General features: G+C 45.5%; 2 protein-coding genes across 2 annotated transcripts; both read left to right on the top strand.

Moving 5' to 3' along the window:
• Positions 1–652: 652 nt before the first annotated feature.
• On the top strand, positions 653–3893 carry LOC100836977 (NAC domain-containing protein 92). Its single transcript, XM_003572876.3, has 3 exons — positions 653–1523; positions 2475–2767; positions 3164–3893. The coding sequence occupies exons 1-3, from the start codon at positions 1343–1345 to the stop codon at positions 3593–3595; spliced, it is 906 nt and encodes a 301-aa protein (XP_003572924.1). The 5' UTR covers positions 653–1342; the 3' UTR covers positions 3596–3893.
• Positions 3894–10476: 6583 nt separating this feature from the next.
• LOC100846001 (SAP-like protein BP-73) lies at positions 10477–14255 on the top strand. Its single transcript, XM_003570309.4, has 2 exons — positions 10477–10655; positions 12803–14255. The coding sequence occupies exons 1-2, from the start codon at positions 10616–10618 to the stop codon at positions 13921–13923; spliced, it is 1161 nt and encodes a 386-aa protein (XP_003570357.1). The 5' UTR covers positions 10477–10615; the 3' UTR covers positions 13924–14255.
• The last annotated feature ends 1925 nt before the right edge of the window (positions 14256–16180 follow it).

The following is a 16180-nucleotide window of genomic DNA, read 5'->3' as shown; positions in this document are numbered from 1 at the left end:
TTAATCAACACCCATGCATGTATATTTGCATATGCACTTAACTTCTAAGCAAATCTAACCAGCCAGACACGCAGGCACACACACAGAGACACAGGGAAGAGGAGAGATAGAGAGGGAGAGAGAGACGGGGCGAATGAACAGTAGTACGAAGGATTAATAATGAGCCCTAGTTGCTAAATGCGTCCCTGTTGACAGTGCCATATTAATTCAAGCACATAAACATTTTATCGATCAAGCTATACAGAGCGCGTATCAAAGTGGTGGGGCTCCCGTTCGTACGCGTGTTCTTCGTTAAGAACAAATTAAGGGGAGTTTCCTTGCGAGGCTGGATCTCCTCCCCCGGCCCGTCTTCTCCCCCCTCTCGATCCCCTTCTCTCCCTACCTAGCTATAGCTACCCCTCTCTGTCTATCTCTCCCCATCCATCGGATCGAGTCCGTGCTGCGCAAGCATCGCCGATCGACGCCGCTGCCGCGAATGCGACGGCCGCGCGTACGTACGATACGATTTATACGCACGCGTCGTCCTCTAGCTAGCTAGCTCCTCTGTCCCCGCCTCCTCCGCCTCCGCCTCCGCCCTGCAGCTTAAATCAAAATCAGTGCTAGTTACGGAGTAATACAGTAGCTTCCCCAATTGCATTGCATCGCCGGCCTGTTCAGCTTGATTCCTTCTCAGCCAGCGACGCGTGTCGGCGTGTGCGCAGGGAGAAGGAAGAATCGGAGATATCGGGATCGATTTCCCGATCGAGCTAGGTACCGAGCTACAGGGTAGACAAGGGGGTACCTATAGACGGAAACCTTTTCCCTATTCGTACTAGTACAGTACCAAGCCCCAGCTAGCTAAGCTAAGCTAATTAGCCCTGTGTTGCTTGCTCCACCACACTTCGTCTTCCGGCCTCCTCCTCTTCCTCCTCTGCCTCCTCTTAGCTAGAGAAGCTGCATATAAACAATTAATTGTTTCTCCCAGCGGCACAGCAGCAAGAGCTAGCCCAAGCTATATATATTTCCTTTCCTGCCCACCCAGACCAACCTCACACACAAAACCTCTCCCGCTACAGCAACATAGATATGCCGCCCCTGCCTAATTCCTGCTACCCAAGCTAGAGCTTCGTCTCCATCTGACCATCTCCATCCCCTGATCTCTCTCTCTATATAGATCTTCTTTTAATTTCTTGCCCTCGATCTCTTCGTGTTCATCAATCATCATACACATAGCTACCTGCCTACCTGCATAAATCTCTCGTCCATACTACATATCCCAACACAAATTGCAGATCAGGGAAGCACATATATATATATATAGGAGTACATAGATAGATAGTCGACCGCCACCGCGCATATATATATGGGGCTTCGGGACATCGAGCTGACGCTGCCGCCGGGGTTCCGGTTCTACCCGAGCGACGAGGAGCTGGTGTGCCACTACCTGCGGAACAAGGTGGCCAACGAGCGCTTCGCCGCCGGAGGACCCGCCGGGACCATGGTCGACGTCGATCTGCACGTCCACGAGCCATGGGAGCTGCCAGGTAATTATATAATAACCGTCTTTCATTTATTACGTACCCGATCCTGACCTCGCGCTGCTAGCTAGTTAGTTAATCGGTCTAGTCCCTCTCCGGCTCGCCGGCAAGCAACCCGGCCGTGTCGATCGATCTTTAATTAATTCTGCTCTCCATTCCATTGAATGGTTAGCTAAGCACGCAACCGCGTTCTGTTGCCTCCAATTGGCCGGGTTAATTTTCTTGTCCTTACTATTGTTAAATTATGCTTTACTCATCGTACGTATTCACGCAGGCTCTCCATATATCATCACCCGCTATGTATGCAAATTGCAACCCTGGCCGGCTGTCCCGGCCGTAACTGCAGTCTTTACTTATAGCACAAGTTTCCTTTTGGGATTTTAATTGGACTATCATTGCAAGCATTATCTTCGTATGATTAATCTATAAACTCTGCATGAATTATTTGGATTTTCCCCGGATTAATTAAGGGAATCGGGTTTGCATGTGGAATTTCGATCGAAGCTCTTTCTTCAAAGAGATTTCTTCTTGAAACTATAATCAAATTCCCATGTGCTTGTGTCAAAATAAATAAGAAAACAAATTCCCATGTGCTGTAGTTGTACGTGCCAAGCAGTTTTTCGCATGATTCACAACGTCCAAACAAAACTATTTGTCCCCCAACACGTTCCGCATGTTCCGCGTGATTTTTGCAACCTAGCTAATTAATAATTTTGTAATCAAGTTTACTTAATTTGGCAGGGCAAGTGCGCACTTAATTTCCCCCCTTCACTTCTCTTTATATCTGTAATTGTACAACGCATCTAATTAAATTAGGCACATACGTTTGCGTATACACTTGAAAAATCCTAAATCAACATCCACTGAAGTTACTTTCACTAATTAGCAGTATTAATCAGGCATCCTAAATCAACATACGTTTCACTAATTTCCGGGTGATGCATGGTGTGTATGCAGATGTGGCAAAGCTGAGCACGAACGAGTGGTACTTCTTCAGCTTCCGCGACCGTAAATACGCGACGGGGCTGCGCACGAACCGGGCCACCAAGTCCGGCTACTGGAAGGCCACCGGAAAGGACCGTGTCATCCGCAACCCCAGGTTGGCGGCGACGACGTCCGGTGCCCGTGCCGCCTCCATCGTCGGCATGCGCAAGACCCTTGTCTTCTACCGTGGCCGCGCCCCCAACGGCACCAAGACCTGCTGGGTCATGCATGAGTTCCGCATCGAGAACCCTCACACACCACCCAAGGTATTTAATTACCCATTATATTCCACAACTAATTTCTTTCTTTTCTCAATATATGGCCTGATAGTTTTCATTAAGATGTGGCTTTGATCAAGAATTATTTTTTTAACCCCTCCCTCACACACCACCCAAGGAGTAGTTCTTATAACATAAAATTTATCACTAGATTCGGTCTACAACCGGTAGCTGTGGTTTCGTATGATATAAATCGTATATTAAGTAATTCTTGATCAAATATTGTCTTAATATACCATGTATTGAGAAAATGAGGGGCTATTCCTTTCTGGTAGTATTACCAATTCTAGCAATACGATTTTTCCTATCTTGTACTAATTTTTTTAGTATTTAATAATTTTGCAATGTTACATCAATATGCATTGTTTTATCGTCTTCATGCAGGAGGACTGGGTGCTGTGCAGAGTCTTCCACAAGAAGAGAGCAGACACGGAGTACGCCATGGATAGCGAGCAGGAGATGGCCGGCAAGGGATGGAACTACGTCAGCTCCTCCTCCTCGTGCCATGGTCTGGAGCATCAATCGCCTCCGGCGGCGTTCCCCTCCCTCAGTGCTGGCGGCGGTCACCATTACCAGCTGCCATCTTCTCACGATCACCACCACCACGCCGGGGTCGACGCCTTCGCCAGCATGCCCCCACTGCTCAGCTACGACAGCATCCTCGATTTCAGCCAGCATCTCGATGGCAGCGGCGGCACGAACGTCGGAGCTGCGGCGGGTTCGAGAGAGGACGGAGGGGATCAGTGTGGTGGCCTGCTGATGGACCTAGGGCTGCAGGAAGAGCAGTACAACTACAACAGCTTGATGCAGATGTGATCTGCATGCATGCTATTGCTCATACGGTAGTGTGTAATTAATTAATTAATAACCTGGTCTTAGTTAATTTGATATTATTCGTTCGTGGTCTTGTGCAGATACAGTTGTGTGCATGTACGCAGTTTAGTGCAGTAGTAGTATATAAAATACTGCTATTGAATTGGGTTACTTGATTGGTATATATAGGATCTAAATTATTGAGAGTGATATATGCCGCTGTATGTACATAATGTATACATATGGATCGATTTCTGTTGATGTTTGGCGAATGGAGTCAAGTTTGAACCTTTTTCTGTTTTGTTGTTCATCTGTTTGTAACGGGCCTAATGATTACCCTCTCTGTTTCTAAATGTAGCTTTCCACTAAGTCAAAGTTTTTAAACTTCAATCAAATTTATAGAAAAATATGTCGACATTACGATTCTAAATTATTTTTAGTAAATCCATCATGACATATATTTTCATAGTATACTTATTTGATATTCTAGATGTTGATGCAAAAAGTTTGACTTCAGACAAATTTAGGCATGGATGTAGTAATATATAATGATCAGTGTACATACATGCCATCACTCATCAGCTTGAAATGTGAACAAGACGACACTTAACTGGTTTAGAAAGGGAAAAGTAGCACTACCTAGCTAAAGTATAGAAAGGGCGCCCTTTGTTATGTTCCACATGGAGTCATTGACATGTCTTAACATCCAGCATAACAGACTGATAATCAATTGAAGGAAGGTCACAGCGGTCCCCTTTTGACATAACGAATTAATTACGTACTGTACAGGTCAAGTGAACACTGATCGTTTATTCATGCACTACATGCGTGGTTATCTGGGTCCTAATTAGTACTGTATTAATTAGTTTACTTTTCCACAATCAAGTAAGTTTAAATATATTTTTTACAACATCAAGTAAGTTTCTTTGCATAATTAGAACGATATCGTACGAACAAAACATTAGCTTAATTCCCAGCCGAGAATCATTTCACAGAAGCATGACTCGGCAACATGCATGACACATTGCATGCACGACTAGGTCAACACATTCCCTTACACTGCTGACAATTAAATATGCATTCGTGGAATTCTCTATGGATCTAGACTTGTAAGATTTTGTAGTGCACTTGCAATGGTTTTTTAATATGACCTTGCTCTTTACTAGTTAGGGTTATTAGATTTGTGCGATTCTAAAAATACAGGAATAGAAAAGCGGCCCTGTAGAAAAGAACATCCAGATATACATGACCAGCACGGTTTTTTGTGTCAACATTTGAGCAATTATTAGACTTTTTTAATAGAAAAATAAAGATATATTCCCTGAGCTCTGCATCACATATAGATGCACACAACCATAGTTTACAAGATCTGAACAAACATACTCACAAAGTTAGCCATCATACATACTACAAGTGCAAGCATGCTCACAAACTTGACCAACTATTAGACTAATAGCACGTATGGGGTTATTGTGAGGCCAATTTTTTTTCTGATGGTATAATTTTTGTACATATATGCCAATTATTATTTGTCTAACGGTTGGTAAAAGTTTAGAATAAAATTCCGTGTTAGCCTTTGAACAAATTGTAATATCCACTATAATTTTACATGCATGGTTACATCTAAGCCAAAACAAATATATTGTTTGTTGTGTATAGTAACAAATCCAATATAAACTTTCCGAGAAGTTTCTACATATGAAATGTATTGCAAAATAATATTTTAAAAATAATTCCTCTGTAGTTCAATTGTACACCAAACGTAACGAAACAACCCCACACATGTTTTGGATCGGAGAGGTGGTAATAATGAATTAAGTGGTCTGTTAAAATTCGTTTGGAACAGGGCCGAGATTAGGACTTTATGGACGAGTACTAGGTTAACACACACAAACTAGCTAAGCTGCGGTAGTGTGGTTAACGTTAACCCAGCTAGGAACGCCTACTCCTGCTTTGATCCATGCATGTGACTCTGCCTCCTGGTGTCTGCTCCTCCTCCTCCTACCCCTGCATGCATGCAAGCCGCAGCCTACTATGCATGCATGAATAGCACATCCTCACTGGATAGAGTGGGGGCACAACCCGGCCTCCCCTTGGAATCTTCGACGATCGGTCTCTATACTTTTCCTCTGCACCGGCCGGACCTACAAGGAGCAAAGGTCCGTGCATGGTCGGTGCCACTGCTGCCACTATCTAGCAGCTCTGCAGCTAGCTGCAACCTTCTGAATTAGATCGTCTTCTGGTAACTTTCAAGTTTCAACGAGACAGAAAGGGCAAAGACGATTATTTCCGGTGGGGCGGTGGGCCAGATGCATGCTGTCCTCCATATGTATGCATGTTGCGCTGGAAGCAACTGCTCAGTAATGTGCCGAGAACGGTTCTTACTAATACATTTAACTCTGCTCCTGTGACAAATTAATTGCTCTGGCTTTTCGTACGTAATGCATGTGGGTAAGGTTATTTCTTCCTTTCTTGCGGGGGGTGCGTAAAATATCACTCCTGAGTAGCGATCGAGAAATCGATCAGCTTCTTGCTAGCTAGCTAAGCCAAACTTTGTGGTCGTAGAAAGATAGGCAAGGGCAAGCAGGACCATATATGGCTTTTTGCTTGCTTTTCTCTCATCAATCAACAAACAAAGCCTTGTCAGTTGCTTCGCTTCTCCCCCTTCTCCTTAATTTGATCGTATCAAATCCACAGGACCACTGTTTATCTGTACGTATACACGCATGCATGTGTTATTTATATGTATGCATCACAGCTTGAGATGATCCATTTTTTGTTATCTATTTTAATATTTTTTTGAGGAATTAGACGGCGACTGATCTTTATGGAATCTTGGGGGGGCACACACCCATGACAGGGGAGGTCCTGATGTTGACTCCATCTATCTATGCATGATTGTGAACTGATTGATCCATAATTTGGGATACTGGTGGATGGATGATACGATACTACAGTGCTGTACAGTACTATTATGTATATATGTTTAGCAGATTGTACCAAACATATGTGCATACATCCATGTTCCTCCATCCGTGCCTTTGCAGCTTTGTGATGTAGGAAAATGCACGCATCCACAGTGCAACAGTAGTATAGTGGCACACCTATATGTAGTTGTTGACTGGAGAGTGGAGCCACGTATCATTTCTGATATATCAATCCATGAACAGCATACGTAATGTAGTTAGTACTAATTGACTAAGATTAGTTGAAAGCATACATGTCCTGCTAGATCATTGGCTAGGAACATTCTATTAATTCAATACGTACGTACTATGACTTTGGCCGGTGCTAACAAATTGTTTCCATCATGATACATATATGGCGCCTACATATATAGGGTAAATTAAGAAATGCACTGCATTGCTTAATTTACCATATGTATCAAGTATCATGATGGAAACAATTTGTTAGCACCGGCCCAAAGCCATAGTATTGAATACAATGTTCCTAGACAATGAGTTGTGTACGTACTAGTACAATTGTTCAAGAGTATTAATTTCAACTTGCCAGTATTTTACCTCAAGTGGCAATTATTTGCAACCAGCTGATCAGTTGACAAAACAAAGAAAAACATTTCTAATAAACTGTAGTAGGTTAACTATAAAGAGGTTACCCGGAAGCAACTAACTACTCCTGCTGGTGGTGTCCTCTGGATAGGGTATATGATGCAATGCCTAAATTCTCTTGTATATCTGTCTACTGACATATGCATATGCTAGACGTGGCAAGCTATTTATAATGCACGTTTCATACTGCCATCAACCCGGACCCTTGTTGCTTATTTGCCTTGTCTTGAGCTCCATTAATTAATATGGGTAAAATAATCTTTCTATATCTGTACGTATACGTATGCAGCTTACTAAAACGGTCCATTCGATATGAGTTGTGCCAGCATGCATGTATGCTAATTATTTTGCTATAGCTAGAAAGGTACCAAGAAGACTCCGGTTATCTTTGATCAAAGTACGTACGGCTAGACTATAGACTCTGCATTAAACTAGAGTAAAAATAGTACAGACACACACGGAAGCTACTAGACCGGCTGGGAAAGAGTCTTGGAACTTAGAAGGAAAACAGAGAAGACTCCAAGAAAATAAATTTACATATAGGTTTGTAGGAATCCCGAATAAATTAAAGCCAAAAGTAGACACCAAGGCACTCGCGGGAGAAAAGCACGGCCTCCAACATAGCGACGTCCGCATCCAGAGCAACATCAGCAGGGCGAAGCCAAAAAAGGGTCGTCATTTAGAATTTACCGGCGTCGTTGCATATTACCAGAAGCATTTCTCTATCTTTAAGAAGGATTAGCAAGAAGTCATTGATGTGTCATTTGACACCAATTAATTGCTTACATGCCGGCTCCGCGCCTGAACATCATTGCAATATACGCTTTGAGAGCCAAAGAACATGTATGTTGCATGCATGGCACAATGGTGGGAGAACATCTCGATGCATGCTGACCGGTCTGGACCTAAATATGTCGCATCCTGCTGACGAAATCGAGAGAGAGAGCACCATGGTCGAACCGTAAAACCTGCTCCTGAACCATCATCATGTTTTCCCAGCCATTGACGCCGTTGCGGAATACTGTAACACGAGTGAGAAAAAGAACCACAAATCTCATCTTTGCAAACAACCAATGAGCAAGTAAGGCCACAAGCTTCCTACCGTCGCCCTGGAGGACGTCTCCATGGTTAAGAGAAAGCCGGGGCAATTTTATCTGACGCGTAGTGCGGCACTCACAAACCAAGCACCCAAACAAGGTACGAGTACATGCCTTTATGAACACCACAAAAAAAAATGGCGATCCACGCCTACCTCTTCCGGTTGTCGGAATAGTGGAAGAAGGGAGTCGGAAGCGACGGTTTAATTTGCTGGTATCATCAAAAGGGAACCGTGGCCTCCCCGTGGCCTCTCTCGAGCGAGCGGATAGCGGTGATCAGTCCCCAACGTGGATGTGCTTTTAGTGAGATGGAATTGTTAGACGACATGATTATGTATTGTAAAGTAGGTTAAATAGTATGTGTGTAATATTTCTCGGAAAAAAATGACCTATCAATCTCTCTTTTTCGCGAAGATTTTTTATTTGCGAAAGAAAGAAAGGACCTATTACTCGGCAACGTGGAAATTACAACCAGTCTGCATCCTCATAGTTCTTGGCACTATTTATAAATACACGTGTTATTTTTATCAGTCAGGCGGGATGGATACACATTCCGGTAGCAATACATGCTGAAGCTGCATGCAAGAGACTTAGATACATGCAACGCTTGCTTAATTCGCCAAGCTATATCAACATTTGGGCCGGACCAGACAAGATCTCCCCCAAGATTCTCGCCGCGAAATCCAGTCGAAAGGTCGACCGCTACGTGCCTGCATAACGCCTCCTACCTACTTGCACGCACGCACGCATGTGTTGATGTGTATGTAGCTCTTGCCTAGTCGCGTCACGCTTCAAAGGCCGGCGCTCGCGTGCATGTCTGTTCCGGTTCTTTCGTTCCGTTTTTTTTTCTTTCCCTCCTGTCTTTTGCTCTAAGCTTAATTTGCTCTTTGCTGACCAGGCTACGACAGCCAAGCAAATGGATTGGACAGCGTTTTGTGTTTCCCTTCTGCTTCGATCGGAAAACGAAGCAAACAGAAACAGCACGCGTACGTGGATATGTGTGTGTGGCCGCGGCGGATGATCGAATATTTGATCCTTTCTTAGCCTTCACCACCGACTTTTCGCCAGTCCGTGCTTGCTCCTTTGACAGGCACACCGGCTTTTACGTGACCGAGAAGCGTGGTTACTGTCACTATTATTCGTACAGTTTACTCCACGGTACTAGAGCTCGCAGTTGTACGTTTGTGCTCAGCCGTACACGTGTTCGCTAGCGCCGCGTTGCCGGAGAGTTAAGCATTAGCGTGCTTGGCCGCAGTCCTGGGCCGGTAAGCGCTGTGTGCATGTTAGTAGGCTGCATGTATGGGCCTTTCTGGCAGTGCACGGCCTGGCCAGTGTCAAACCGTACAAGAGACAAAAAAAGAAGTGGAAAATGTGTATCTTGGGCCGTAGCGTGTTTGACCGTGGTTTTGGGTCTATATGGGCTACATAGCAAGTTAGTAGGCCAGGGAGATTGCCAAATAGTCTGCCCACGGAAATTGAGTTCTTTTCTCTTGTGCTACTACCGTTTTTGTTTTCACCTAAAAAATAGAGAAAAAATAGGAACCGCAGCCGGTTTCGAGCCTTGGGCTCGCCGAGTAGGGGTTCAGTTTTGGAGACCAAACGAGCCCAGAAGGCTGACTCTGCTCGGGGTTTTCATGCGGCGGGCCGAGCTGGAGCCTGGCCGAGCCCAAGCGTGCCGAGCTCGAGCTTGAAAGCACGGCTAGTGTGTCCAGGCTGACGGGCCACAAGAGCTACAATTCCAGTACTAGTACCGAGCTCGAGTTTGAAGGCGCGTGCGCACAGCCGCACACACACTCGCAGGCACTCCAGTTCCGAATGCACACTTCCATGGCTTCGGCATGTAAACATCAGACTCGTAGAAAGACTTACCACACGACATGTTTACACTTACCCAGATGTAATTTCAGTTTCTCGCAAAAAAAAAGTCAGTACGTGCGCGTGCATCTTGGATACTGTTTAGATCCCCTCTGTGCGAGGCGAAATCTCAGTCTGCAAGTGAAAATCTTTTTCAGTGTGCTCAATGCCTCGTTTCCAAGTGAAAATCCCAAGTCTGGAGCACTTTTTTGTTTGAGCCGGAGCCGAAGAAGCCAGCAAGTTTTTCTTTAATCCAACGGGCCCCCGAGAGCTCGGCCCGTTAACGCAGACTCGTGCTCGAGCGGGTGACTACGAACCGGCCCACGTCCCCGCATGACGGCATGACCCAAACCCTCGCAAAAATCCCCCACCTGCGCTTATCAGTTACCGCTACCAATCGCTCCGCTCTTCTCCTCTCCTCTCTCCTCAACGGCAGTCACCAGCCCGCCCCGCCGCCGCCGCCTCCGGACCCGAGCTTCTCCGGGCGTCCATTCGAAGCCGGCATGTCCGGCGCCGGCCCCGCCCTCCTCCACCACCATCACGGTACGGCACAACTCAACTCCCCTTCCCCTCTCCTTCGCGCCTCGCCTCACTACTGTTCCCGATTACTCGTCTACATTCGCCCTCGTACGCCATCCAGTTTCGGCTAAGGTTTCGAGGTCTCCTTTGGCGGCGTGGAGCAACATCGCTTGTGTGTCTGTTTTTCCACCGCCGGTAATGTCCACCCCTCTGTCCTGCGATGTACAGCTGTTGTTACGCTAAGGAGCAGCAGCAGCACCACCATCACCAGCACTGCGGTGCTGCAGTAGTAGTGGTAGGCCGCCGCTTACACACCTCTGTACCAACGAGGAGTCCAAGGGTTTGCTCAGCGCGCAGGTAGAGACTGGGTTCCCCAGATTGGGCCACTGTACGTGTCGATGCTGAATTGTGGGACGGATCCTGTATCTGCTACTAGGGAGCAATGCTAATTTGGCTTGCATAAGGGTTGGAACTGTGCTGCAGGTCAACTGCTTGGGCCTCAACTCTGCATCTCCTGATGTTGGAGCATCTCTGAATTTATGTTGTCCATAGTGTCGTGTGCAGTGGACAATTCAGAGAAAATGTGGCATGCTGAAGTTGTAGTACTGGTGTACCACCTACTAAGTAGTAAGAGGGATTCAAAGCAATTGTTGCTCCTCAACTAGCCTATAGTTGTTTCTGCTTCTGATCGATCCATTACTATTCACGTGAGCAGCTCAATGTCTGATGTACATGTCAATCATGCAATGCTCGACTCAGTGTGCATGTCTATTTGCTATCTTTATTTAAACTAGTATCGTTCCCCGTGCTTTGCTCCGGAATCGCCAAGAAAAGAGATGTCACAGATAACGACATAATAGTTAGACTATCGGCCAACGCCAATACGCCATTAAAGCCTGATGATGGGCTTTACCGGATTTGAACTGTGAATCCAATCTCATGGAGAGTGGAGAGCAGAGACAATGGGAGGAGAGGGTTATCGATAATTGCTCTAACTCGTGGATTTGCACCATCCAACTTGTCAGGGGCGAGAAGAGAAGGACTCGGAGGGAGTGAATGGACGACCAACAACTCCCGACTTTATAAGTAGGAAATAATATACTCCCTCCAGCCGGAATTACTTGTCGAAATATTACATGTATCTAGACGCTTTTTAAACATAGATACATCCATATTTGGGCAAATTTGAGACAAGTAATATGGGTCGGATGGGGTACAAGATTCAGCTAGTTGCTAAGTGGATCAGGGTCTTAGGAACCACTTCAAGTGAATATGTACGCGGTATGCACATTGTATGGCATATTGGCATGTGCACCTCATACTTACTACAGTTTTACAACAACTACCTACCTATATTATTATTTTTGTAGAGATGGTCTCTTCCTGGATTTACTACAGTAACACTATCTTTTTTGGCCGTTAGGTGTCTGCTAGCTTAAAACTTCCCACTATCTGAAACCAAATCTGACATGTTAAAAGTGGACATCAGACACTTATGTCCCCAATTTAATTCATACAAGACTGCTATTCCTCGCTAGAGCAGGCACTCGTACTCAGTTGCACATGGTGTAAATGTACGGTCCTTCTGCGCTGTTCGGCTTTAATCAGGATCATATGTTAGTTGATTCATGAATGTGCACAGACCTACTGTATATTCTTCATCTCTACTAATGAAGTAACACTGTATGTACATGAGAGATCACCGACAAGCCACGTTGATGGCTCTTACTCCTTACTCCTTAAGACCATCATACTCACCTACTCAGGATTGAGCTAATGAGCTGTGCCTTGCAGCAGTTCATGTTAAAATCTGTTTCTCTTTTACTCGTGACTTGTGTTTGGGGATAAGGTGCATGAGCTAATTCTATATGTATTCCGTCCTGTTTTTCTTAAGTTTTCAGATGGCCTACTATTGTCTTAAACCATCCCCTGTATTGTGTTCGTGTGATGAAAGAGGTCTTTTTTTCCCCATGTGGAGCTAGGTCGAAAGTGTTCTTGCATGTGATATGTAATCGTTAGCTGTTAGCAATATTATGCTCATTTTCCGACTTTACATTTGTCTGATGCGTTGCAGACTATTCCATCTTAAGTTGTCTGTTTTCCCAATAGTCCACCAAGCTTCTTCTGATGTGATACCTAATGTACAGTGTTTTTTGCTTTGGGGTTTCCAGGGGCTTCAATCAGAGCAGCATTACCTTTATATCATGCAGATGGCAGATTTCTTCCAGGATCTTGTTACCTGAGTAAATCGCCTGTATTGCGCAGAATGAGTGTGTCTTCAGTTTGTGGAGCCAGTCCCAACAACAATAGGCCAAGGAATCTGGATATCTCACGACAACAAAAGAGGGGTTCTTCAAGGGGGAAAAGTAAGCCATTCCAAGAAAGAGACGACTCTGAGAATAATGATGAATTTGATAGTGATATGTTCTCCAAAAATGGACCGCCTGTCTCTTTGGCAAGCAACTCACGTCCCCAGGCAACATCAACTCCAGGGGAAAGGGAGAAGGAGATTGTAGAACTCTTTAAACGGGTTCAAGCACAACTGCGAGCGAGGGGAAAAGGCAGGGAGGACAAGAAGCCTGAACCTGCAAAATCTCAGGGTGAGAGGGGCAGTGTTGACTCCCTCCTTAATTTGCTCAGGAAACACTCAGTGGACCAAAGAAGAAAGGGCACTGATGAGAAAGAGCAGAATTTGGATCAAACATGGAGGAGCAATGATTCTGGAAGTAAGCAAAGTTCAAGGATCTTTGGCACTAAAAGCGACACTCAGGAAGGGCAGAAGCCACCTCCTGCATCCTTTCAGAGACCACCTTCAAGTTTCAGGCGAAGATCTCCTGTTCCTGGTGTTAAGTTCCAGCTCGTCACCAATGCAGATGCAGACTCTGATGCCAAGTCTAGCGTCAATGGCATGGCTGATGCTGTACTGAAAGCTAAGATGCCACTCGAGGAGGAGACTGCTTCGGATGAACCTGATTCAGTTTCTCTGTATGAGCCTGACGCTGTCATATCACCAGAAAACACATCGTTGGATGACTTTGTTGTTTCAGATGATGATTCATATGTACTGGATAATGATGAACCCAATGAGTATGTGGAACCTTTGGAAGATCCTGATGTTACTGATGGCAGCACATCCCACGATGACAGTCTAGAATGTTCTTCTGCAGAAGTTCCTGATCTAAGCTTGCTCAAGGTCACAGAACTAAGGGAGCTGGCAAAATCTCGAGGAATAAAAGGTTATTCAAAGATGAAGAAAAGTGAGTTAGTAGCAGTACTGAGCAACACGGCCTGATCCATTGGTGCAATGGCACGCCTCCTGTTTGAGCCCACCATTTTGCTTCCCACTGTCATGGGCATGGGCACAACTTTTCTCTTGCTGTTTTTGCCAAGAGCATGTCCTTTTAGATAGAAAATTGTAAATGAGCAAGGTTTATCTTTCTTATGCTGGCTCCTTTTGCTGACCTAGCTTTTTAATTAATAAGCTGAACTCTGTTAGAATTGAGTAAGCTGTAAGCTAGCCGGGACATTTATTTCTGTGTTGTAGTACTGCCGTGGTTACTCAGTGAACTTGTAAAGCTGCAATGACTGATTGGTGCTGATATTATTCTGATCTGTTATGCTCCACCTGCCGTTTCAGGCTTTGATGCAAAAACCAACTTCATGTTGCATGCTGCCAACTCTTGTTCAATGCCGTGCCGATGCATTGCACCCTTCTCTTTATCAATATAAAAAAGTAGTATTCGTGATATTCCCTGATGCTTTTCTTTCCTTTTTCTGCAGGAGAGGCTGGCATTTGGCAATACGGTTCTGTGCATCGACTGCAGCTGCTGCCTGCAGCTTTTCTCGTGAAGGAGAAAGCATCCATGGCTCAGCTGCATTATTGATTGCCTGCTGTTCCTTCTGCTGGCAAGCTACAAGGTAATAATCTCCCACTCAACTTGTGTGATACACGAACACCATAATATATGCATGTCCAGATCATACCTCTGCCCCCCCCCATGGTATGCTTTGGTTTCTGGGAAGTGGGAACCGTCAGATCTGGGCGATTGGACGGTTAGTTATTTGCCGTCTCTGTCACGTGCCCCTGCTTCCCCTGCCTCCCTCCCCGGCATCAATGATTTCCCATGCATATCGTGTGCCAAAGCCCAGCCCTGATTAAAGCTGGCCCAGTTTGATACGGCCGTAGCAGTAACAAGTTTCAGTCAGTGTCTTTCAGAAAGAGAGAAAGAAAGAAAGAAAGATAAAATCCCCAGTCTCGTCAACAAGGGAAAAGCCACTGCTTTGTCTGGTCGCCGTGTTGCATGCCACCCGGCATAGCCTTTTATACCTGGCTTTATTTCTTTGTCCTTTAGCTTTTCGCTATTGATAAAAAAAATGCTTTCAAAAAAAGGATGATTTTTTTTTCAGTCAACTGGACAGGCATGTATGAATAGTAATGCTGGAGACAAAGGGTTTAAGAAATGCACATATGAGACGAAACGTAACAGGAAAAGGAAAGAAAGCAATGTGGTTAGGCCGGCGGTGTTGCCCTTGCTGCTGCTGGTCCATGCCAATGCCATGCATGGCGAGGAGCTAGGAACTGTTGAAACTCCTCTTGGAATTAAAGCAGGACGGAGCTAGCTGGTTGGCCGGGCTATAGCTATACATAGCTAGCAACGACGGGTGCATGCGGTCGAGACTGTTCACTGGGCAGTGCACGAGGCAGCATGCATAGTACACGCAGTAGTTCAAAGCTGAGAGCTCGACTAGTCTACATCATGCGCGCGCGCGCCCATATCGTATATATTTGGACCATATATGCATGTGGATACATATATCATGTGCGTTGTTGTACGCATGGTTGCACGCGTATTATTTTATATGCGTGGTGGTCGTGTATATTTGGTGGCCTGCATGGACAATAGGACTGGAGTCTGGAGTAGTCATATGCACCCAGTCAGCTGGCTAGCGAGCTATGCGTACCAATGTTGCAAGTCAAAAACACGCACGGGCATGAATAAAATGATAAGATCCAGTGGAGATTATGGACCATGGATGGAGGACACAGTGGAGATAATGGTCTCCTCAGGACTTCAGATGCACTACCTTTCCCAATTACGTTTTTTTAGATTGACTATTCATGGGGATCTAGCTTGGAATGGACCACGCCAAGTACGTACCTTAAAGTGCCGTACGTTGTTCCCTTGAAGTTTTCTTGTTCGCCGACTATATATATAGGCCACTGTTGCGGAGATCATCGATCGGTCATCAAGGTTTAGCTAGCCATTTGATCACCACGGCCGGTCACGGTCCTCACGTAGCACAGATGATGCATGCATGCGCACTGATAGCTGCCACCGAACGTATACATGATTAGCCGCCGGGAAGAGTGAGTGTGAGTGCTGAGTAGCACGGCGCTGACCGACCGGACTCGCGTACGTGCCGGTGCCGGTCTGGACCGGCTTGTCTAGCTCATAGTCGGTTGCTAGCTAGCTGCATCACTGCATCAGGGAATACACAATTAGCATGCAACGTAGGGCGGGCAGGCCCTGTATCGAAGACCACATTCA

Source organism: Brachypodium distachyon, chromosome 3, assembly GCF_000005505.3.
Source record: "Brachypodium distachyon strain Bd21 chromosome 3, Brachypodium_distachyon_v3.0, whole genome shotgun sequence".
Lineage (NCBI taxonomy): Eukaryota > Viridiplantae > Streptophyta > Magnoliopsida > Poales > Poaceae > Brachypodium > Brachypodium distachyon.
This window is presented reverse-complemented; position numbering and strand designations above follow the sequence as displayed.

Excerpts from the sequence above, each read along its gene's own strand:
- LOC100836977 (XM_003572876.3), top strand. The coding sequence starts at position 1,343 with ATGGGGCTTCGGGACATCGAGCTGACGCTGCCGCCGGGGTTCCGGTTC. Across the intron at positions 1,524-2,474 it reads CGAGCCATGGGAGCTGCCAG|ATGTGGCAAAGCTGAGCACG; the intron begins GTAATTATATAA and ends GTGTGTATGCAG. Across the intron at positions 2,768-3,163 it reads ACCCTCACACACCACCCAAG|GAGGACTGGGTGCTGTGCAG; the intron begins GTATTTAATTAC and ends GTCTTCATGCAG.
- LOC100846001 (XM_003570309.4), top strand. The coding sequence starts at position 10,616 with ATGTCCGGCGCCGGCCCCGCCCTCCTCCACCACCATCACG. Across the intron at positions 10,656-12,802 it reads CCTCCTCCACCACCATCACG|GGGCTTCAATCAGAGCAGCA; the intron begins GTACGGCACAAC and ends TGGGGTTTCCAG.